General features: G+C 44.3%; 1 protein-coding gene across 1 annotated transcript; it reads left to right on the top strand.

Annotated features, from left to right (window-relative positions):
* The first annotated feature begins 3,658 nt into the window (after window positions 1-3,658).
* Window positions 3,659-19,554, top strand: BARHL1 (BarH like homeobox 1). Its single transcript, XM_026687293.2, has 3 exons — window positions 3,659-4,133; window positions 13,018-13,240; window positions 19,260-19,554. Exons 1-3 carry the CDS (start codon window positions 3,659-3,661, stop codon window positions 19,552-19,554), a joined length of 993 nt encoding a protein of 330 aa, XP_026543078.2.
* Window positions 19,555-22,647: the final 3,093 nt, after the last annotated feature.

Genomic DNA, 22,647 nt, shown 5'->3' with positions numbered 1-22,647 from the left:
GGAAAGAGAGGAGGAAAAGAGAGGGATAGGAAAAGGTAGGAAAAGAGGAAGGGCAGAATGAAAGAGAAGAAAAAAGGATTGGAAGAAAGTAGAAGAAAGGAAATGAGAAAGGCAGAGGGAAAGGAAAGAAAGAAGAAAGAAAGAAAGAAAGAAAGAAAGAAAGAAAGAAAGAAAGAAAGAAAGAAAGAAAGAAAGAAAGAAAGAAAGAAAGAAAGAAAGAAAGAAAGAAAGAAAGAAAGAAAGAAAGAAAGAAAGAAAGAGGGAAGGAGGGGAAATAAGAATGGAAGGAAGGAAGAAAAACAAGACAGTAATGATCACAGCCGTCCAAAGCAGGTTAATATAGAATTTATTTATTTCATCGCCTTCCTTCCTGCCTTCCTCTCATTTTTTTCTCATTTTCTCTCTTTCTCTTACTCTCTTTCAATCTTTCGCATTTTATCTCTCTTAATCCTCCCTCCCTTCGTTTCCTTTCACCTCCCATTCTTTTTCTCGTTCACGGGAATCTTTCCCTTTCTTTCAATCTTCTGCATTTTCCTCTCAATCCTCCCTCCCTCCTTTCCTCTCTCCCTTCCTTCCCAGCCTTACCTCCACCTTCCCCAGAAAGCGGGGGGAGGGGGGGGCTTCAATCAACACAGACTTTTCCTGCTTCAGTGACAAAAAATTATGGGGGGGCGGGGCGGCAAAGACCTCTTGGGGGCTTTCGGGGGACAGAGCCCTTTTCTCCCAAAGAAGACAATTTCTAACAAAACGTCGGAGCAACAGACCCAACTGGGGGTGGTGGTGTCAAGGGAAATAAAAGACCCTACCCCTAAAAAAGTGAAGGGGGTGAAAGACCCCTCCCCTAAGTCTTATTAATTTTTAGTAGGTGTCTTCTCTTGTCACGGCCACTTAATTCAAATGTCTCTGTGCATTATTATTATTATTTTTGCAATAACAATGACAGCAAATTGTTGTATTCTTGCAGAGCTGGGAATTGAATTGAAATCCTTCAGGGTGGGGGACGGGGGGGCTTTGTTTTGGGTTTAGGAGACACTTCGGAGGGTCCTAACAATTAGATCTATCTATCTATCTATCTATCTATCTATCTATCTATCTATCTATCTATCTAATCTATCTATCTAATCTATCATCTATCTATCTATCTATCTATCTAATCTATCATCTATCTATCTATCTATCTATCTATCATCTATCATATCTATCTATCATATCTATCATATCTATCTATCTATCTATCTATCTATCTATCTATCTATCTAATCTTCCCACCCTTGTCCCTTCCGAGATATAACATAAAGCAGATTTTTCCCCTTCTTTCCTTTCCTTCTCTTCCCTTTACTCCTGAGTAAAACCTTCCATCCCCATACTGGCTTCAGGTCTTTGAAAACCCTAGAGTGAAAATTAGCCTTACCAAAAAAAAAAAAAAAATCCACCTTTTTTGGGGAGTCTCAGACTGGAGACGCCTTCATTTAATTAAGGGGCTTTACATTTTTCACCGGTTTGAGCCCTTCAGATGGAAAAGGCGTGATTGCAACCAACCAATCACTATGCCCAAAATTCGGGTTGAGAAATTGAATTTCTGGCTTGTTGATCTGGGTTGCCTTCAGACGTTCAACCTTGGGGTCAAGTTCCCGGTTTATTTGCTTTCAAAGATTCCTTTTGAAATATTGCCAAGCGAGAGGAGGGGTATTGCCCAGTAGATGCCATAGAAGGATTTTTATTCTGGGCTACGAGTTGATGTGTCATTTAATTGTTGTGTGTAAAACGTCCTGGAGTGAAACCTGAATTTCACATTAAATTCTGTTGAACTTACTTGCAAGTCAGCAAAGAGGCTTCTCCTAAAAGAAGGAAGGGAAGAGCTTTAAAACCCCAAGAAATCATGATTTCTGTTAAATAAGATAAAGGCAAGGCAAGGCGGTGGAAGAGAAGGAGAGAAATGAAATACCCTTTGCTCGAACAATTTCAGAGTTTACTGTCTCGCGTTTTTAACCTTCGCTGGTCTTCCCAGCACTTTTCTCCCCTTCATATTTTCCTTTTTTAAAAAAATAAAAATAAAAATTGTAAAGAAATTTATCCCCGGGTTGCTTTTGTAAGGCTTTTGAACAATCTGGCAAGGTTAAGAGAGCAAATAATCCCACTTTTTGAGAATAAAACACGGGTGGGCTTTAAAAGGCCCCCCGTTTTTCAGGCAAACCCCCAAAGCAGCTTCTCCCCTTCTCCTTCCTTTCCCCTCGCCTCCCACCCCATATTGCTAATAACCCCATTTAAAACTTCATCAGCGATGTAATGATAGCAAACAGAGCGGCAATTGCCTGTTAACAGTTGGATCTGCGCTGTAATTAATTCAATGTCTGTTTTAATCAAACCGAGGAGCGATCAAGTTTTCTCAGTCCAGGGTGGCATGCGTGACGTCACCCTAAAAGACAGCCGGCCAATCCGGAGGGGGCCTGCGGGACACGTGGGCTCGGTTAAAATGAAAAGGGGACAAAAAAAAAAAACCACCAGGGGGAAAAGATAGAGGAGGTGGAGAAGAAGAAAAAAGAAAAGAAATTGCAGAGGAAAGTCTGGGCGAGTTGGAGGGGTTTCCGCGGAGGAGGAGAGAGCCGGGACAACGAGGGGGGCCGCCTCCGGAGCTGTCCTTGGTGCTGAAACGGCGCGCCGAAGGCCGTCTCGCTCCGAAATCTTCCCTCCCCCGAGCGATAGCTCCCGAAGGATCCCGCAGGATCATGGGAGGAGACGAAGCGGAGATCCCTCTCGTCCGCTCCTTTGGGCGGTTTCAAAGGTGACGGTCATTCTCACTGGCCTTCCGTATTAACGGGGTTCTGAGCTTCGATGTCCTGGGCTGTTAGGTTCATTTGGATGGGGTGCTGTCCGTTGTGCTGAACCCCCTTCCCAGAGTGTCCCCCACCCCATCAGATCTTCTCTCTCTCTCTCTCCATCTTTTCATTTCTTGAGGTTGGCCTTCTTTCCCCCTGGGCTGTTGCAAAAGTTTGCTTTCATCCCTATTGCTGGGATCTTTTGGACAGATCGGGTCGGATTTGGTCTTCCATCTTCGATTTAGAGATCTGGGCGGCTGAGGGGTGCTCGAGGGGGACCAGAGGTTGCGATAGCAGGACGATTTCCGAGGAAACCTTGTAGCAGTTTATGGGAGAGCCCGCTCCGTTGAGCTCAATGCGACCTAACCTCCCTGTAAGCAGAAATGAACGGAAGTCTCACCCGCTTGAAGTTGTTTCCTCAGCCTTGACTTTGGAGTAAGTCAACAGCTGTATAAGTTGGGATTTATGCATGCTTAATCGCCAGTCAACCTTGTTGAACTCAATGGGTTGATTCTTTTTACAAAGCTGCCTGATTAACCCCCAATTCTTTTTATAAAGCCGTCCGATTAACTGTTTTGGTACCAACTCAGCTCGGATCTTTCCTTTTCCCTTTGCCTTTTGACATTTTCCCTTCCCTTTTTCTCTTCCCGCTGCAGCCAATTTGGACGCTGATTTCCCCCCCCCCCACCCCCGTTCCGTGCGCCCCCACCGCCCCGCAAGTCGAGATCTTGGATGTTAAATGCGGGCCAGGACTTGTGCGCTTAACGCGGTGCAAGCGGTTGCGCCTCCTTGGGCTCTCTCCCTCCGTAACCTCGGCGGGTTAATGCCATCCTGAAAGCAGCATGGAAAACGCCAACGGATTTGGGATCGACTCCCTCCTCTCCCATCGATCCGGGAGCCCAGCTGTGCCCAAAGGAGACCCGCTCCTGGGAGAAAGCAGATCCCCGCTGGAACTTAGCCCTCGCTCGGAACTCAGCAGCGGATGCCTGTCTCCTCCGTCGCCCCGGAGGGATTGCTTGGAAGCGGCAGCTCAGTTACCCGGCGGCGGCGGCGGGGTGGTGAGGCTGGAATCTCACCTGCCGGGCCCCCCCATTTCGGCCGCCTCCGCTCAATCCAGAACGGTGACCTCCTCGTTCCTCATCAGGGACATTTTGGCCGATTGCAAGCCCTTGGCGGCCTGCGCCCCTTATTCCAGCAGCAACGGACAGAGCCCGCAGGAAGTCCCCGTGCCCATTTCAGCCAAGGCCAGCAGCGAGGACTTTCGAGAGAAAATCGAAAAAAATAGCAGTAACTCTTGCCTGGATCCAGACTACAAAGGTAAGAAGGGAAGGCGGTAGTCAAACAGGCGGGGTTGGCAAAGGGGAGCGGGGAAAAAAAAAACAGCGTCAAGTTTCTAAAGGGGACCATCAAATTATTTTATTTTATTTTTTTTAGAAAAGTCACCAAGTTTAGTTCTCGTTCTGTAAAGTCACCCGAAATTGAAACGGGGGTAAAGAAACTAAACTTTTCTGAGCTTCTAACCACCTCTTTCTTCCCTTTGCTGATGGACCGGCTCTCCTTACCCCCTGATCTTCCAACCCTTCTCGTCTTAATTTCCCGACTTATGCCATAATAATGCTAATATCCTAAGAACAAGATCGCGCGAAGCGTTAGTACATACATATAAACAAAAAGATGTATAAAAACAGGTGTTGAAAGACTCTGGAAAGAGAGTGCAGAAAAGAGCGACATTAAGGGGCCCGGAGGCTAAAACGAAACGAAGAAGAAGTTGCTGGAATTGGCTACATCTCGTTCAACGAAAAGAAGGACCAGGGGAGACATGAGGGGCTGCCACAAAGAAGAGGGGGGGGTCAACTTATTCTCCAAAAGCACCAGAAGGAAGGAGAAGAAGCAACGGGTGGAAGATTATTAAAGAGAGATCCAAGATCTGAGCAACAGAGGGAATTTGGACGGTTCAATTAGCAACCTTTGACTTTGCTGCGGGGATCAATATATGTATTGGGACAACTTCCTCGGCGTCGGGATAACGGTGCAATTCACTCTTAATTCATCAGTCAATCTTATATTGCAACCACAAAATTATCATTGTCCTCATTTTTGGAGTTATTGTTCCTAAGAAAAATACGGATCTTGCTGAGCCAGAAGCAAAGAGAGAATCCAACTTCTGCTTAGGTGTCTGTCCTCCCCACCCCCAAGTTTTTCCAAATTTAATAGGTAGACTGCCTCTACCTAGGGAGGTTCCAGAAGAAAATCCCCCCCTTTTTTTTTTCCAAAGGGAAAGCTGGGTTGAATACAGCCCCCTTCCCAGTTTCATTCTGCCCTGCATACTTTGCCCCCTACCCATTCTGCTCTTAAAGCACCCCATTTTTGTTCATCTTGAAAAGTGGGGGGATCTGATGATGGTTTTCTGGAGGAATATGCACCAAAGAAAAATGAAACAGGAATTTTTTTGAAAGATTGTCCTTGGTGAACAATTTGATGTAAGCGCGTGGCCGCGGAGGATATAAAACACACGACTGTGTGCGTTTCCAAATAGGGGGAAGTAAATGACTTAGAAGTTATTGTTTTCCTTTTAATAAGTTAGTCGGTGTGTAGTTTCTCCCTAGAATTCCTGCCATGAACAAATCTATTTTGGTTTTATTCTTACCATCAAATCAATATTGCCTTGCCTCCTAGATTTTATTTTATCAGAGCAAAAGAGACCAGCCTATGTGGCACACTCCACCATCAATCTACTCAGGATTTACTGGAAGGAGATAGAAAGTCGAAATTCCTGTTTCCTTCTTCATTTGGAAGAGTTTTTGACTCTGGGCCGAAGTGGTCCAAGTCTCATTTCTAGTTAATTCGCATCTAGTTAATTCACTTCTTTCTCTGTCCTGCAAATATAAGCTGGAAATAAAGGCCCATAAGAGGAGAAAACAGTTGTGTTTGTGTTTCTGGAGACTTGAGAATAAAAGACGAATTGTAGTGATTTCCAAACGTTTCTCTCCTTTTTCTCTAAAAAAAAAAAGGTTTTCAAAGATTGCTCTCCTTAAGATTGTTTGCTCCATTGGATATAATTTTTTTTAGAAGGAAAATTCTCTACCAGTGTCTAGAAAGGGGGAAGGAAGGAAGGACGGCAGGAAGGAAAAAGGACAAGGGGAAGAAGGAAAGAAGGAAGAACATAAGGGAGTAAGGGAAGAAGGAAGGAAGGAAGGAAGGAAGGAAGGAAGGAAGGAAGGAAGGAAGGAAGGAAGGAAGGAAGGAAGGAAGGAAGGAAGGAAGGAAATCCCTGCTAGTTTACCTCTTAAGCATTCCCACAGATTTCAAACCCGAGTTTGAATATGCTTACTGGGAAGTAACTCCCAGACCTAGACAGAGTCTATTCTCATTCGTTTTTTTTAAGAGGGGGGACAAATCGCTTTGCATGAGAAAATCATTGAAATGAAAAGACAGGGTGTGGGAATAATCACCAGGCTATAAAAATCTTCTTGAGATGTGGGGTCCATTCGTGGCAAGATCTTGAGCAGGGAAGCAATTTTGCTAACTCTGCAGCTATTTGTAACAAGCTTCAAACCATGCGGCTTTTACGCATGATAGCGGACGGCAATATAAAGGTATTTTGTTTAGGTTTTTTTTTTGCTTCTTTTTTTACGAGACCCTGGTGGGGTTTCACCAGAACCCCTTCCCAAGATTGTAACCTGACCTCTCTCTTTTTCGCCATTAATCTTATTTCTTTTGACCTTTGCATGCCTGCCTCCCTCCCTCTAGAAGTTGGGACCTTAATTAGTTTCTCGTGGCTCTCTCTCAGTACTTCCCTTCTCTGCAACCTCTTAAACTCAGTTTCTCTGTGAAATCTAAGCTTGGGGGGGTGGGTTTCTCAAAAAACAAAACAAAACAAGGTGCGCACCCTAAAAAGCCGAAACTTATCCAAACTCAAAACGAGGCTTTAGTTCTTCTGCAAATGTTCGCTGGTCCTCAACTGATGGATGGATGGATGGATAGATGGATAAATAGAGCAATATCATAGGTAGATAGATAGATAGATAGATAGATAGATAGATAGATAGATAGATAGATAGATAGATGATAGATGATAGATGGATGGATGGATGGATAGATGGATAGATGGATGGATGGATAGATGGATAAATAGAGCAATATCATAGGTAGATAGATAGATAGATAGATAGATAGATAGATAGATAGATAGATAGATGGATGGATGGATGGATGGATGGATGGATGGATGGATGGATGGATGGATGGATGGATGGATGGATGGATAGATAAATAGAGCAATATCATAGGTAGATAGATAGATAGATAGATAGATAGATAGATAGATAGATAGATAGATAGATAGATAGATAGATAGATGGATGGGTAGATGGATGGGTAGATGGATGGGTAGATGGATGGGTAGATGGGTAGATAGATTAGATAAAATAGATTAAATAGATTAGATAAAATAGATTAGATAAAATAGATTAGGTAGGTAGATAGATAGATATTTAAAAATTCTAAACAAGGATAGGTTTTCTTAGCTTCCTCGTCTGTCCAGAGAGCTGTCCACCACCACCAATTTTGAAAAGAGCTCTGAAACGAATCTCCGATGCCCCCCCCCCCTTTTCCCCCTTTCTTTTTAACACAGACTCCTTTCCTGAAGATTTCTCCCCAAAGACAGAGCTGAAGGATGCTGGCCTCCCCAGACCATTTGGGGGGTCCTTGGTGCTCTCTGAGCTTGGTGGTTTCCATTAGCCAAACTAGGTAACCCTATCGTCATAATTGGGGTAACGAAAACGTCTGCAAGGGGACGGGGGGGGGGAAACCCCACCCCAAGATCAGGGAGCACTGAGTACCCCCCATTTCAACTCCGAGGAAATATTCTCCTTGTAAGGCCCTTCTTAGCCAGGGTGCAGCTTCCACAGCTGCCAGGGAAACAACCCGCCCAAACCCACCAATTCCATGATCCCTCTCCTCGTCCTCTTTGGATGGGTTGTGTCCTCTCTCTTTGGCAGCCCTTCTGCATGGCCCCCTCTTAGAGATTGAGGGGAAATGGGGAAGGGGCCGGGTGAATTCTGGGCGCAATAGAGAAAAGTCATTCCGGGCCCAAGCAATGAGATCTGCCTAAAACGCAGATTGGAATCTGGGATTTCTCGGCTGCTAAAGAATTAAATTATTGGAGGGGGACGGAAACCCAGATTTCCTCCCCTCCCTTTCTTACTCTCAGGGGTCTCTCCTCCAGCTTCCTTGTGGTAGAACCGGCCGGCAGCCGTTTCCTGGGCTACTTGGGAAGCCTTGCTTTCATTTTCCATTCTTTTTGCTCTGCTCTGCTCCTCCTTTTTCTCCTCTCCTCTGTCTCTCTCTCCTGAAAAAAACTTTTTCTATGTTTTAATCTCCTTAATCTCTTTCCTTCTGTTTTTTTTTTTAGTGGAGTTTCTTTCCATTTAATTTCTCCTATTGCCTTCCTTCTTTCCTTCTCAAATCTTTTTTTCCTCTTTTCTCCCCTTCTCATTCTTTTCCTCCTCCTTCCTTTTTTCCTGTTTTATCATCTCCTTTTCTCCTTTCTCCCTCCTTCTCCCTTTGTTTTTTCCCCTTCCACCTCTTCTTCCTTCTTTCCTTCCTAATGTGCTGGCTCTCCTTTTTCTTTGTTTTCTTTCTCTTCCTCTCTCCTTCTCCTTTTCTGCTTTCCTTCCTTCCTTCCATCCTTCCATTTTTTCCTTCCTAATTTACCAATTCTATTTTTTATGTTTTCTCCCTTTGACTTCTCCTTCCTTCCTTCCTTCCTTCCTTCCTTCCTTCTGCCTCTTTTGACTTGGGACAGTTGCCTTTCTCCCCTACTGCTTATCCCTAGGCTGGACTCTCCCTTCCCTCGTCCTACTCCTGAATCTGCATGATCTCATTACAGCCCTTTGAAACCCAGATCCCAACTTTTCAAACTTAGCTTTTCACATCCCTCCCTCCCTCTTTCTCTCTTGCTCTCTCTTTCTCACCCTTATTCATTCTCATTGTTGCCTTTTATCTGTAAATCGTATTTCTGATTCTCTTTTTCTAAATCTCTGCCAAGGATATCAAGCTTCTAATTCTTCTCCTCAACCATCCTAGATTTGAGATTCTTGATTGATGGACAGATATAGAGATAGATAAAGTAGAATAAATAGATAGATAAAAATAAATATGAATGGATAGATGGATGGATAAATAGATAGAGATAGAGTTAGAGATAGATAGAGATAAAAATAGATACAAATGGATAAATATGGATAAATATGGATGGGTGGGTGGATAGATAGATGGATAAATAGATAGATAAAAATAAATATGGATGGATAGATAGAGATAGAGATAGATAAAGATAGAATTAGAGATAGATAGAGATAAAAATAGATACAAATGGATAAATATGGGTGGATGGGTGGATAGATAGATAGCTTGTTTCCCTTTCGCATCTCATGTTAAAGAGATCTTTGGGTCTCCAGTTCTGCTCGAAGATTTTTTCCCCACCTCCCTTGTGGCTCAATTAAGTGGATTATTGTCTTCCTACGTAGAGAAATCAACTTGCTTGTCGGCTCTGAAACCTGCCACAAGGATGTTTGAGCATAAAGCCTCTTGTCACCCCCCACCCACCCACCCAACGGAGGTAAAGCGAGTAGGCTGCCATTCAAGAGAGTTTGCGTTCGCACAAACAAGCCCACTCTCTCTTTAGAGGGAGAGAAACAGCGGGTGAGGAAAAACCTCACACACACAAACACACAAGAGATGGACGCAGCCTGGACTAGCCAACCATCTAGCTGGTTGGTGTCCCCGGTCCAAACCGGATTAAAGGAAAACCAGTTTCTATCTCCAAGTTGCAGCAGGGAGAAAATTGTGAACTCCAAAACTGAGGAGAATCCGAGAAGATAAAGGCTGAATCTCATTCCCTCCTATCTAGAAAATCTGTTTTCTTTAAAACACAACGAGGAAAGCTTGTTTCCTACTTAAGAATATAGAAATACACGCTCCAGGGCTGGAAAATTATTTTTCCTGCTTCGTCTTGCATGGAGGAAAATATTTCTACTTTTTCCCAGAAGAAACAAGGAAGGTTTTTCACCTGGCTGCTTGTGCCTGACTTTTTCCAGAATTGTCATTCATGTTTGGTTATCGTTTTATTCTAGTAAGAAAAGTGAAGAGCCTTTGCTTGGAAAATTATCCGTTTTGATCCTTCCCTTGGGACAAAATTGTGCTGATTTAAAGAAACGATCTTGCCAAGGATATTCCAAGATTAACACAGACATAATTTAGCTTGCAGAATTATTAGAGAGATAACCCATCTTTTTTTTTTTTTTTGCAAGAATTCCAGAATATAATACTGTAATAATGACATTGATCATCTTGCTCATTTTCTAAGGTGGCAGAAACTAGATTTAACACAATTCAGGCTAGTTTTATGGAAAACAATGATGATTTGTTAGAAATGATTACTGGTGGAAGGGACAACGATTTTGACAAATCTCTTTAGAACTGGAGAGGTCTCTGCACCAATGAACTCTAGATATTTTCAAGATAAAATGTTAAAAATGGGATGAAGCAAAGGATTCTTATTTTCATAGCTAAGTTGTCTCCAAGGATGCCCACATCTCAACATGCCACCTTGGTCTCCTCCAGAAATGAGTTCATGAATCACAAGGAAGCCTCTGGAAAGCAAAACAACGTGTGAAATGGAGACCCACATCTCAAGAAGGAGGAGGAGAAGGATGGGAAGGAGAGAAGGATGGGAAAGATGGAAGGCGTGGAAAGGAGAAAAGAAGGAGAGAAGATAAGAAGGAGGAGGAGGAGGAGGAGAGGAAGAGGAAGAGGAAAAAGAAAAAGAAGAAGAAGAAAAAAGAAGAAGAAGAAGAAGAAGAAGAAGAAGAAGAAGAAGAAGAAGAAGAAGAAGAAGAAGAAGAAGAAGAAGAAGAAGAAGAAGAAGAAGAAGAAGAAGAAGAAGAAGAAGAAGAAGAAGAAGAAGAAGAAGAAGAAAAAATAACAAGTACTTGCATTCAGAATAAAACTGAATCTGGGCTGAGCAAAGATATCAGCCCCTTAGATATTGGAAGACTGCTACCATGTCATCCCTAGTCCCTCTTTTCAGTAGACTAGCCAAACCCAATCCATGCAACCTTCTTCTTACGTTTTAGCCTCCAGCCCCCTAATCACCTTTATTGCTCTTCTCTGCACTCTTTCTAGAGTCTTAACAACTTTTTATTTTGTACTGTGGTGACCAAATTTGAGAGCATGATGGTAGCAATATTCCAGTATTTGAGGGGCTGCCACAAAGAGGAGGGGGTCAAATCATTCTGCAAAGCGCCAGAGGGCAGGACAAGAAGCAATGGGTGGAAATTAATCAAGGAGAGAAGCGACCTGGAATTAAGGAGAAACTTTCTGACAGTGAGAACAATCAACCAGTGGAACAGAAGCTGCCTTCGGAAGTTGTGGCTGCTCCGTCACTGGAGGTTTTCAAGTAGAGATTGGACAGTCACTTGTCTCAAATGGTATAGGTCTCTTGCTTGGACAGAGGGTTAGACTAGAAGACCTCCAAGGTCCCTTCCAGCTCTATTCTGGTGGATTGATTTATTGATTGGTTGATATTTGGATACAATATTCCAAGTGTGGTCTTACAAAGGCCTTATAAAGGGATGCCAACACTTCATGCATTTCCTAATCTTGATTCTTGATCTCTGTTAATAGCAGCTGACAAATGATTTTCCTTAAGACTTCCAGCAGAAGGGGGAAGTGGGGAGAAAGTTCAACTCTTTATCAGTAAATCCTATTGAATTCAATTGAAACTTATAAGAGAGAGAATTGTGATTTCAGCTACATGAGGAATGCATGGAGAGGATTAAACAAAGGATAACTGAGGACTCTTTTCAACATAATCTCTCTCTCTCTCTCTCTCTTATTATTTAAAAAGAGTAAAATGTATATGTGGATTTTCAGTTCACCCAGGCGGGAAATCAACTTTTTTTAAAAACCAGCCTCTCTCTCCTTTAAATTAACACATTTCTTCACCGCCTTGGTGGGTTTTTTTTCCTCTCCAAAACAAGGTCTATTATTTATGCCAATTTTACATTAAGAACGTAGAATAAGCTTGAACCATTCCCCAGAGGACTTTGTGCAGAAAGCTATTGAGGGAAGGATTCGTGGTCTGGCTGGGCTGATTACATCTATTAATTGTTTAATAATTGATCGTTTGATTATTATTTAATGACAAAGGTTGCAAATGAAAGGAAAGGAATATGTTTGGGCTGTTGCCACTGTGTGTAAAACGTGGCACTAGGAAGTGCCGTGTGTTGTGTGTGCCTGGCTTTTTTTGCGCGGGGGTGGGGGGGTGGGGGTTGTCACTTTACAGAGATAATAGCAGAGCTCCTTTCCATTATATATTTGAAAAGGGGATAGCTTAGCTTTTTTCTCACTAGCCCACCCGCCACGGGTGTTTTAGTCCTATTGGACTACAATGCCTATCTTCCTGTGGGCATACTTCTAGGTAAACCTAAGTTTTGAGGGATTTTTTTTTGAGGGGGGAGAAGCAAATGGTTTTATGTGGACAATTTTTTTTAGGAGAAAGTCCTGGGAAGGGAAGTTACTCCTGAGTAAACAGCAGTGGGATATTTTTTTGGGGGGGACATGGATAATTACGCGTGGTAGATCCCCAGAAGCTGATGAATACCCCTAACCCTGCTTCTGTGAAAAATACTTTCCTTCCTTCCTTCCTTTCCTCCCATTTTCCCCTCTTTCTTCTAAATGTGCTAGCTTTCTCTCTTTTTCCCACACTTTCTTTTTCTCCTACCCTTCATTACTATTCTTAATTCCCCTTTTATCTTCTTTCCATTTTTCTTTATTTTAATCCTGCCTTCCTTTCCCTTCTTCTTTCTTTCCCGCTTTCTTCTCTTCCTTCATCCTTCTGTTTTTCTTTTATCTATTTACCAGCTTCCTTGCCTTTCTTTTTCTCACTCTTTTCTTTTTCTTTCCCTTTCTATTTTTCCTTTCATCCTCCTTTCCTTTCCTTCCTCTCTTTTCCTTTCCTTCCTTTCTCTCTCTTTCCTCTCCCTTTCCTTTCCCTCGCTCTCTTTCCTTTCCTTTCCTTCCCACCCTTTCCCTTTCTTTCCTGTTCCTTTCCCTCCCTTCTTTTCTCCTTCCCTTCGCCCCTCCGCCCCAAAGCGCCGGGAACCCATTTTCTTCTCCCTTTCTCTCCCGGCCCCAGTGAAGGAGGAAGGCGACCGGGAGATCTCCAGCTCCCGAGAAAGCCCTCCGGTGAGGCTGAAGAAACCTCGCAAGGCGCGCACCGCCTTCACGGATCACCAGCTGGCGCAGCTGGAGCGCAGCTTCGAGAGGCAGAAATATCTCAGCGTCCAGGACCGGATGGAACTGGCCGCCTCCCTCAACCTTACCGACACCCAAGTGAAAACTTGGTACCAGAACAGAAGGTAAGCGAGAAAGAGACGCGCGCGGGAAAGAGCGCACAGAGAGCCGCGAATTCGGATTTAGACTTGGTTTCCTTTGGATTCCAGCCGGTCCTTATTCTCGGCCTGTCTTGGCCGATCTCAAATATCCCCGGCTGGTTCAGAAGCGGGATTGGGAAGCGTGGAGAAAGCCTGTTCAAATAATTTTTAAAAAGTCGCCATTGCAATTGAGAAAATCGGTGTAAGGCGGTTGTTTGGGGTGCGGAAGTTTGCAAAGAAGCGAGTTTAGTTGGAGGGAGTTTAGTCAGAGACTAATCTTCATCTTAATCCATGAATTGAATCCCTCGATTGCTTCTCTTCTATTTTTTTTCCTCTCCCCTTTATATTTTATCTTTTTTTTTTTTAAAAAAAAAGAAACTCGCTCTGCATTCTTAATCCACGAATTCGGCTCCCTTTCCTTTCGTTCTTTCTTTCCACCTGAGTTCTGTTACTCTTGTCACTCAACCCAGAGAACATTTTACTGGCTGGTTCTTATTGAAATGTGGATGTCTGAACTTTAGGTAGGGCCAAGTTGGGAGTTATTTTGGTTTGGGGGAGGGAAGGACATATTTTAGGAAAACTCAGGAAAGTTTGATTGCAGCTAGATGTGTATATCAAGGACAATTGACATTTGTGCCATTTCCTACAATATAATTTTGGTGGCTGTGGTGGAAATTTGGTTTAAAAATTATTTTAAAACTCTCCGGTTATTTGGAAAACCCAACTGTAGATATTTCCACTATGGAGTAAATCCTCTTGAATTCAGCGATGCTTACCTCTGTGTAAATATGTAGAGCTTTGGGTTGTAGGTGGTTTTTCTCTCTGTGACAATTTTTTTAAAATTGGTCTCAGCATGCAAAATTGCAAAAGTCACTCAATCTCCAAGCCCTGCTTAAAAGGCAAATGAAATCAGGCAAGGAGTTAAAATAATCCCTGTCCAGCTCAAACAGTGCTGAAATAGTTTAAAGAAGGCCGAATCCACCCGCAGGTTATTTTGCAAGTTTTTAAGTTACACTGAACTCTTGAGACACTGGAGCCCATTTCTGGATTACACAGGGCTCCCATTCTGATTGTGGGATAAAGGCGCTTGATGAGTTGAAAGCCACAATCTAGCTGTCCACACGTCTGAACAGGACGGACTTGGTGATGAGGGCAAGGTTTTTCATCAGGAGATGCTGGTTAATTTAGGTTTTGATTCGTTTTGGTCTTAACCTTGATTGGTGTCAATCGTGGCTATTTTTTCTTATCTTGATTACTTTTGATCTTGATTAAATGGACCTTGGATTCGTTTAGATCTTGCTTAGTTTTTAATCACGTGTCGTTTTGATCCTGTGTTTTGTTATTATCAGGCCTGGCAGGAATCTGATGTGTGAATGCAGCTAGCCACTTTGGTTAATGTGCGATTCAGTGTTTCGTTTTCTGGTGTTGCTTCGTGCCGGTCTTCTAGGCAACCAGAGAACGGACATTCTGGGCAATCTTGCACAATGTGTTTAATAGTTTGCATATCAGCACCACAATCGCAACAAGGGGAATTGGACATCCCGTTACGAGGCCACTGCCATATTCTCCCCCGCTTTGCAGGGGGGTTGTATAGAATTACATGGATTGTGTGAATATGTTCACTTCTCTTCCATCATGTTCTCGTCATAATGCAATATTGCAGGATCCTGAAGGGGCTCAAGGTTGACTCAGCCTTCCCTCCTTCTAAGGTCCGTAAAACGAGGACCCAGATTGTTGGGGGTGATAGGCTGACTCTGTCAACCGCTTAGAGGGGGCTGTAAAAGCCCTGTGAAAGCAGTATATTATAAGTCTATGTAGCTATTGCTATCATATGCTAAATAAGAACAAATGTTTTGTGCTGGCTTAGGATAAAGGTTCAATAACCCAATTAAATTCATTGGGTTATTGATCCTTTATATAATAGATAGATAGATAGATAGATAGATAGATAGACAGACAGACAGACAGACAGACAGACAGACAGACAGACAATAGAGATAGATAGATGATGATTGATAGATAGATAGATAGATAGATAGATAGATAGATAGATAGATAGATAGATAGATAGATAGATAGACAGACAGACAATAGAGATAGATAGATAGATAGATAGATAGATAGATAGATAGATAGATAGACAGACAGAGAGAGTTGATAGAAATAAATAGATAGACTGACAATAGAGATAGATAGATAGATACAGATAGATATAGTCAATAGAGATAAATAGACAAACGATAGAGATAGATAGATAGATAGATAGATAGATAGATAGATAGATAGATAGATAGATGATAGAGACATAGAGACAGGGAAATATAGAAATATAGATAAGAATGATGTCATTTTAACTGACTCTCCCCAATCACAGCTCTTGATCCCTCAGTGTCCTCATCCCACCTCCTCCTTTAAACCATCATCTTGGTGATAATTGCAAACCAAGAGACCAAATTAAATTGAAGATGCTGGCCCCCGCTAAGGGTTACCAGAGCAAGCTGGGAGAATTTGAACAAAGAGGCAGGAGCTGCTCAGAGGTCATTTCACCTTCTGTCCGGCAAAAAGCAGCCGGAAAAACAAGAAGGTAGAAATTAGCTAAGTTGCTGAGTTTTGAAGGAGCTACTGGGTTGAGGTTTCCCTGGGCTTAAACACAATTTGAAAGGGGGCCCGGCCTGTACAGCAGAGTTGAACCCCCAACCTGGTTTGTTAATCTGAGGTGTGGGCTGACCTGTGAAGGCACACTCATGCCATGCGGCTTTGTCCACCAGGGTTTGTGGTTTGCCTGTCTTGTGTGAACTCAGCACTTTGGGGACAGTTTCAGTAAACCAGGATAGAGCAAGCTGTGCAAACCCCAGTTTGGAAAAGCTAAGCTATGGATGGTTTGATTAACTGGGCTATTAATAAAAAGTGAACTGGCTTGTGGGTGGATAAACAGAGGCCAGTGGTGAGAAAACTCACCCATTTTCTTTTTTTCTTTTGGCATTCTGAGTTTGCAAAACGGTTCTCGCCACCCATTTCAACCTGCCCTTTTTTGACCTGGTGAGATTCCTTCGAGATTTTCTTCCTCTTCTTTTTTTTAGTTCCCCTTTTTTATTTGGTTATTGTTGTTGTTGCGTTAGACTTTTTTAAAGTCTGCATTTTAAGAAAGCGCCCCTTCCTCCCAAATCAATATTATTTGCTTCTTATTCTCGATTTCTCAGAGACAGGAAATCTTTCAGATTTGATGAGGGAGAAAAGAGGAGGAGGAGGAGGAGGAAGGAGAGGAGGAGGAAGAATAGGAAGAGGAGGAGAGGAGGAGGAGGAGGGAGGAGGAAGAATAGGAAGAGGAGGAGGAGGAGGAGAGGAGGAGGAAAGAATAGGAAGAGAAGAAAGAGGAGGAGGAGAAGAGAGGAAGGAGAGGAGGAGGAAGAATAGGAAGAGGAGGAGGAGGAGGAGGAAGAGGAAGGAGAGGGGGGAGAACCAACTGTTTGATTTGAGTGGGTGGGAGAGGAAAAAAGAGAGAAAGGGAAAGAAATCTATTTTTTTTTCCAGCTAAAGACACAACTGCACATCGCTGGGCTATTAATAATATATCCCACTTGATGCTTTGGGCATCAATAATTAAGGGCAGTTACAGTAATTACACAATTATGATGACAATGAATAATTTACTGGGGGGAAAGAGAGATGGAATTGCTCCTGGGCAGAAAAGGTGAGAAGCCGAGGATGATGGGCTACTTGACTCAAAGGTTTTCTGTGATTGAGTTGGTGGCTTGTTTGTTCTCTGTGAGGTGGTTGGTCACCTGGGTTATTACTACCTGCCTGGATGGAGCAGGTAGAACAGAGAGAAAAGGAGGTGGCAAATTTCTGTCTTTCTAACCGTCCACTTCAGAGATGCTTGATTTCTCGAGACTCAACTTACAACAACCATTCATTTAGTGGCGGAGGGTAAGGGATCAACCACTCCTTGAGTTAGAACCTGGAGGCCATACAGTTTCGTTTAAGGACTGCTCAAAATGACAGCGGTGCCGAGAAAAGTGACCTAAGGACCATTTTTTGCACACAGCATCCCCGTGGCCACGTGATCAAAATTCACAGGCTTGGCAACTGACTTGTACTTATGACAGTTGCAGAGTCCCTTTGGCGACCTCCTGATCAGCAGGGTCAATCTGGGGAAGCCAAGATTCCCTTAACTAACCAGGTTAGTTCCTTTATCGCTGCGGCAAGGAAGGCGGGGCAAAATCTCATGCGACAACTACCCTCGCTTAGCCACGGAACTTTGGGGCTACGTTGCGGTCGTACGTCGAGGACCTCCCGTAGAGGACAAACCTCCGGGAGCACCTAAAAGGGGTGGATTTTGAACAGAAGCTCTAAGTGAGAAGTTTTAAAAGTCGGGGAGTGGGGGTGTTTTCATTCATGTGAGTTATATTTTATCAATATTGGCTGCATTAAACATTAAGAATCGAGGCAGCCGCTGCTGCTTCTTCTTCCGGTTGTTTAATGGGATTTTAAACTTGTAGTATTTTTCCAACACAGGGGCGGCAAATGAGTTTGATTTTTAAGGATCCCTCAGAGAGTCTTGTGTGGGGGGAGTTTGTCTCTCTCTGGGGAGGGGGTCGTAGGGCCGAAAAGATCCTCTACGGAACAGAGGCAGCTACTCGGGATAGTTACTTGGGATTTAAATAGGAGGAAAGTATTTGGAAAAAATATAATCATAGAAAATATGTCAAGTATTGGGAAGAGATGAAGTTGAATGCGGAAGATGGATGTGTAATTCGGGTCATATTGGTACGGAAATGTGGAAATCATGCTGTTCACTAAAAAGAGACATTTTTAAAATGTGGGAAACTGAAATAAAAATTTTATAAAAAAGAAAAGAAAGAAAAGTTCCTCTAAGGAAGAGAGGCAGTTTGGTCCAGTGGTTAAGACACCCGGCTGGAGACTTGCGGGGAGTTTGCCCCGTTTTACGACCTTTCTCGCCACCATCGCTAAGTGAATCTCTGCCATTGTTAAGTTAGCCACATGGCTATTAAGTGAATCGGGCTCCTCCCTTGACTTTGCGGATCGGAAGGTCGTCCCTCCGGGACGCTGCGACCGTCATAAACACAAGACGATTTCCAAATGGCTGAATGTGGATCACGGGACTACAATGGAGGCCACCATGGTCGTAAGTGTGAAAAACAATCACAAATAATGGTTTTTTTCTGGTACGGTTGTAACTTTGAATGGTCGCTAAACGAAATGTTGTAAGTCAGGGACTACTTTTGGGTATTCTGTTTCCAAAGAAGAAAAACCAAGAAAGTCCAGTTGCTTTTTTTTTGGCAGGGCGGGGGAGGGGAAACACCTTTGGGACATCAACTATGACCTGAAGGATTGACTGTCTCCTCCTTCTGCTCCTCCTCCTCTCTTCTTCCCTTTCTCCTCCTCCTTTCTCCTTCTCCTTTCTTCTCCTCTTCTCCTTCTCCTCCTCTCTTCTTCTCCTCCTTCTTCTCTGCTTCTCCTCCTCCTCTCTTCTTCTCCTTCTTCTCGCTTCTCCTCCTCCTCCTCTTCTTTTCCTCCTTCTTCTCCGCTTCTCCCCCTCCTCTCCTCCTCCTCCTCTCTTCTTCTCCTTCTCCTCCTTCTCTTCTCTCCTCCTCTTCTTCTCCCTTCTCCTCCTCCTCTCCTCCTCTCTTCTTCTCCTTCTTCTCCCTTCTCTTCTCCTCCTCCTTCTTCTCCGCTCTCCTCCTCCTCCCTCCTCTCTTCTTCTCCTCCTCCTCTTCTCTTCTCACCCTCCTCTTCTTCTCCTTCTCCTCTCTCCTCCTCTCTTCCCTATCTTCTCCTCCTCCTCTTCTCCTCCTCCTCCTCCTCTTCTCTCTTCTTCTCCTTCTCTTTCCTCCTCCTCCTCTCCTCCTCCTCCTCTCTTCTTCTTCGCCTCCTCCTCCTCCTCTCTTCCTCCTCCTCCTCAGAACAGAATAAAAGAGTTGGGAGGGACCTTGGAGGTCTTCTAGTCCAACCCCCATGAATCCCGTTTTCTCTCTCCCTCCAGGACCAAGTGGAAGAGGCAGACGGCGGTGGGGCTGGAGCTGCTGGCCGAGGCGGGCAACTACTCCGCCCTGCAACGGATGTTCCCTTCGCCCTACTTCTACCCGCAAAGTTTGGTCTCCAACCTGGATCCCGGCGCTGCGCTCTACCTGTACCGGGGGCCCAGCGCGCCCCCTCCGGCGCTCCAGCGGCCTCTGGTTCCCCGCATCCTCATCCACGGACTGCAAGGGGGCAGCGAGCCCCCACCGCCCCTGCCCCCGCTGGCCGGCGTCCTCCCCAGAGCCGCTCAGCCGCGGTGAAGCGGACTCCATTTCGGGGGGCTTTGCTTCAGGAAGAGACGTGGGAACGCGGCTGCCCCTTCTCCCCACTCCCCGCCTCCCTGCAAAGGGGTGGGGGAGGGAGGGGAGGAGAAGGGGGGAGGGGAAGGAGGCGGGGAGGGGCCTGCACGCATCTCGAGGCATTCCCACGACCCGCCTTTCTTTCCTAAGCCCACCAACCGAGATGCTGCAAAAATTCTTCCCTGGCACTTTCAGAAATCCAGCCTCTCTTTGCTCTGGCATCAGATATTTATTTATTTGTTTTCTTTTTCCGGTCGTGGTTTATTTCCCCCGCCATCTTCAACTGGCTATCGGGCAGCCCCTTCTTGGATTAATTGGGTTCTAAGTTGGGTTTTTAGGAGGTGGTGTGGATTCTGGGTTTGGCCAGCTTGAGGGGTAATCCCAAGAGATTGGCCAGCCATCCTTCCACCGTGTTTTAGAGATGCACCCGTTCAGTTCTCCGGGGTTTAAGGCGTAGTATGAACCGTGTAACTCTGCCTAGGTGTGTGAATCCAGGAGCATAAGTTAATTCAGCAACCCCAAATTTGGCACTTGTGGATGGAATTCAGCTCCATGCTACAGAGAAAGTAGAACACATCCCTCTCCCTCATCCTGGCCTGCTGGAATCCCAACTCCCGACATCCCCAGTCCAAAAAAGTTAAGGTTCGTTTATGGTCCAAAACTTCCTAGAAAGTGCCCAGTTGGGAAAACCTCTTTTTGACATTTCCTGTACATAAGTAGTTTATTTTGCAAATGGCAACATTCCCTCTGCTTTGCAACAGGTTCTAGAGCCCTGGTGGCAAACCTATGGCAAGTGGGCCAGAGGTGGCACTCACACCCCTCTTTGTGGGCACGGGCACCATCGCCAGCTGGTCTTCATGGGCACCAGCCCCCCAAAATGGCCTGAAAACGGCCCCAAAAACGCCCCCCAAACAGGCCGTTTTCAGGCCAAAACCGGCCAAAAAACAGGCATATGCGCACCAGCCAGCTAGTCTTCCAGCGCTCCGGCATGCACACAGGAACACGCATGCACACATGTTCTGGTTTGGGCACTCGGTGCCAAAAAGGTTTGCCATCACTCTTCTAGAGAGTCTCCTTTCCTTTGCTTAAAAAAAAAAAAAAAAGAAATATATTTTTCTTCAGGAATCCATATCGATTTTCTGAGTTTATAGGGCCTGGTGGTCTTTTTTTTTTCCTGCTTCCTGTTTGATCCTTGCTCCCTTTCTTAGCTGTCCCCCTCCCTCCCCAAATTGTCGTGGCCTCCTCCCATTTTGCAAAAAACAAGAATGAGGTAAAACCCCAGCTCTGCTCCTGATGGGCCGCGTGGGCCATAATCTAGCAAAGCAACTGAACAAAGGTGTGCCTTTTTTTCATCGTAGAATAGGGTTGGCGTGACATTGGAAGCAGGACAATTTCTTTAAAAAAAAATTGATCTCAAAACACATGTCAGATAAGACCCGGAAGCTCCACAGTGCCATCACACACGTGTGTGTGTGTGTGTGTGTGTGTGTGTGTGTTTGTGTTTACCTGAGAGTGAGCACCAACAGGTTCTCGGGCATCTCAAAGTGAGGATAGAGTTTGAACCTCCTTCCCTGCTTCTCTTCATGGGGATGGATTGCGTTAAATCCCCAGATGGAACCGCAACTCACCGATTGTGCGCTGTCTGCAGAAAGAGAGAGAGAGAGAAAGGAAGGAAATGCAAACCCTGAGCAAACACAAACACACACAGAACAACCCTGCTTTAAATATGGGTCGGAGGGTGGGTGGGTGGGGGAGACGTGCCGATTCCCTACAGACAAATGGACGACTCTCATTCCAGGATCAAGACCAACTGGGGAGACCTGGTTTTTGCGAGGCCTTTTCTGCTTCTGAAAAGCTGGCTATTCTGATTTCAGGGGGGAGAAAACCAGAGAAGGGAATTTCAATTTTGGAGCGCTGGATGGAGGGGCACTTCCAGATTTTGTAGAAGCAACTGGTTCTCAGTTGCTTCAGTTGAGGTTCCAGATCTGGTCTACAACGTTCTCCGGCCACTGAGGAGGACATCCAACCTTTCCTGCTATCTACGTTGTTGGTTTTTTTGCAGCTCAGATCTGGACTCTCTTAGCAGACCTGGATGCTTCACCAGTTCTGGATCCAGGGACAGGGCTCTAAAAACCTTCTAGAACCTAAATGTCTCTGGAGAGGTGCTTTTTTTTTTTTTCCAACAGGCAACTGGACCTTCCTGGCTTTTCTTTGAAGATGTTTCGCTTCTCATCCAAAAATTCTTCCGAAGCGAAACATCTTCAAAGAATTTTTAAAAAGTCCAGTTGCCTCCTGGAGAAAAGCACTTTGCAGTTCTAGATTTAACCGGTGTTTAACAGAGTTGGAAGGGATCTTGTAGGTCATCTAGTCCAACCCCCACACACACACACAATTTCATCCCATCATTATCTAGGTATCCCTCTAGATGTCTGTCTCCAAGTACTGCAGTTACTACTTACTTGATATTTCAACGAGCATGGAAGCTGGGAGGATGATATTTAGAACCCATTTTTAAACCAAGCTGGGACAGCTGAGGTCCATTTTATTCCACAAATCTTCCAATTCTTCCCACAAACTTGTGCCAGAATGTACAACTACACATTTCATTCCTAAACCTACAGTCCACGTTCCTCTGAAGGTCACATCTACTGATGCTTGTTGAATGACAACTCTGTGGCCTGGTTTCGGTGTCTTTTAGCCAAGACTAGACGAGAAACATCGAGGCTGGAAAAAGATCCTATTTTATTATTATGATTATTTTGGCTTTTTTTTTTTTTTTTTTTGCAGTTGGATATTTGCCTCTTGAACAAATCCACCTTTCTCTAGCCAGGAGAACAAAACCATAGAGATTGTATCCTAGTCTACTGTAAAAAAAAAAGGGCCTTTTACGCTAAGGCAAGGATTTTTCAGGACAATGTTCCTTCTTTTTTTTTTTAAAAAAAAAGAGGTCTGTGGTTTTTTTTTTTAATTTGTAATATTATTTTTTTGGGTTGCCGTTGTAAATAACTTGTGTGCACAAAGTATATTATTTATGGTGAGCCCACCCGAGGGTGT

This window comes from Notechis scutatus, chromosome 15, assembly GCF_049901735.1.
Source record: "Notechis scutatus isolate UNSWTSFEM ecotype Mainland chromosome 15, rNotScu1.2, whole genome shotgun sequence".
NCBI lineage: Eukaryota > Metazoa > Chordata > Lepidosauria > Squamata > Elapidae > Notechis > Notechis scutatus.
The sequence above is the reverse complement of the archived record's forward strand: the minus strand, read 5'-3'. Positions and strand labels throughout refer to the sequence as shown.

What these genes read in the sequence shown, in the direction of transcription:
- BARHL1 (XM_026687293.2), top strand. Translation starts at nt 3,659, where the DNA reads ATGGAAAACGCCAACGGATTTGGGATCGACTCCCTCCTCTCCCATCGA. An exon ending in CCTGGATCCAGACTACAAAG is followed by an intron (nt 4,134 to 13,017) that starts GTAAGAAGGGAA and finishes TCCCGGCCCCAG; the next exon opens with TGAAGGAGGAAGGCGACCGG. An exon ending in ACTTGGTACCAGAACAGAAG is followed by an intron (nt 13,241 to 19,259) that starts GTAAGCGAGAAA and finishes CTCTCCCTCCAG; the next exon opens with GACCAAGTGGAAGAGGCAGA.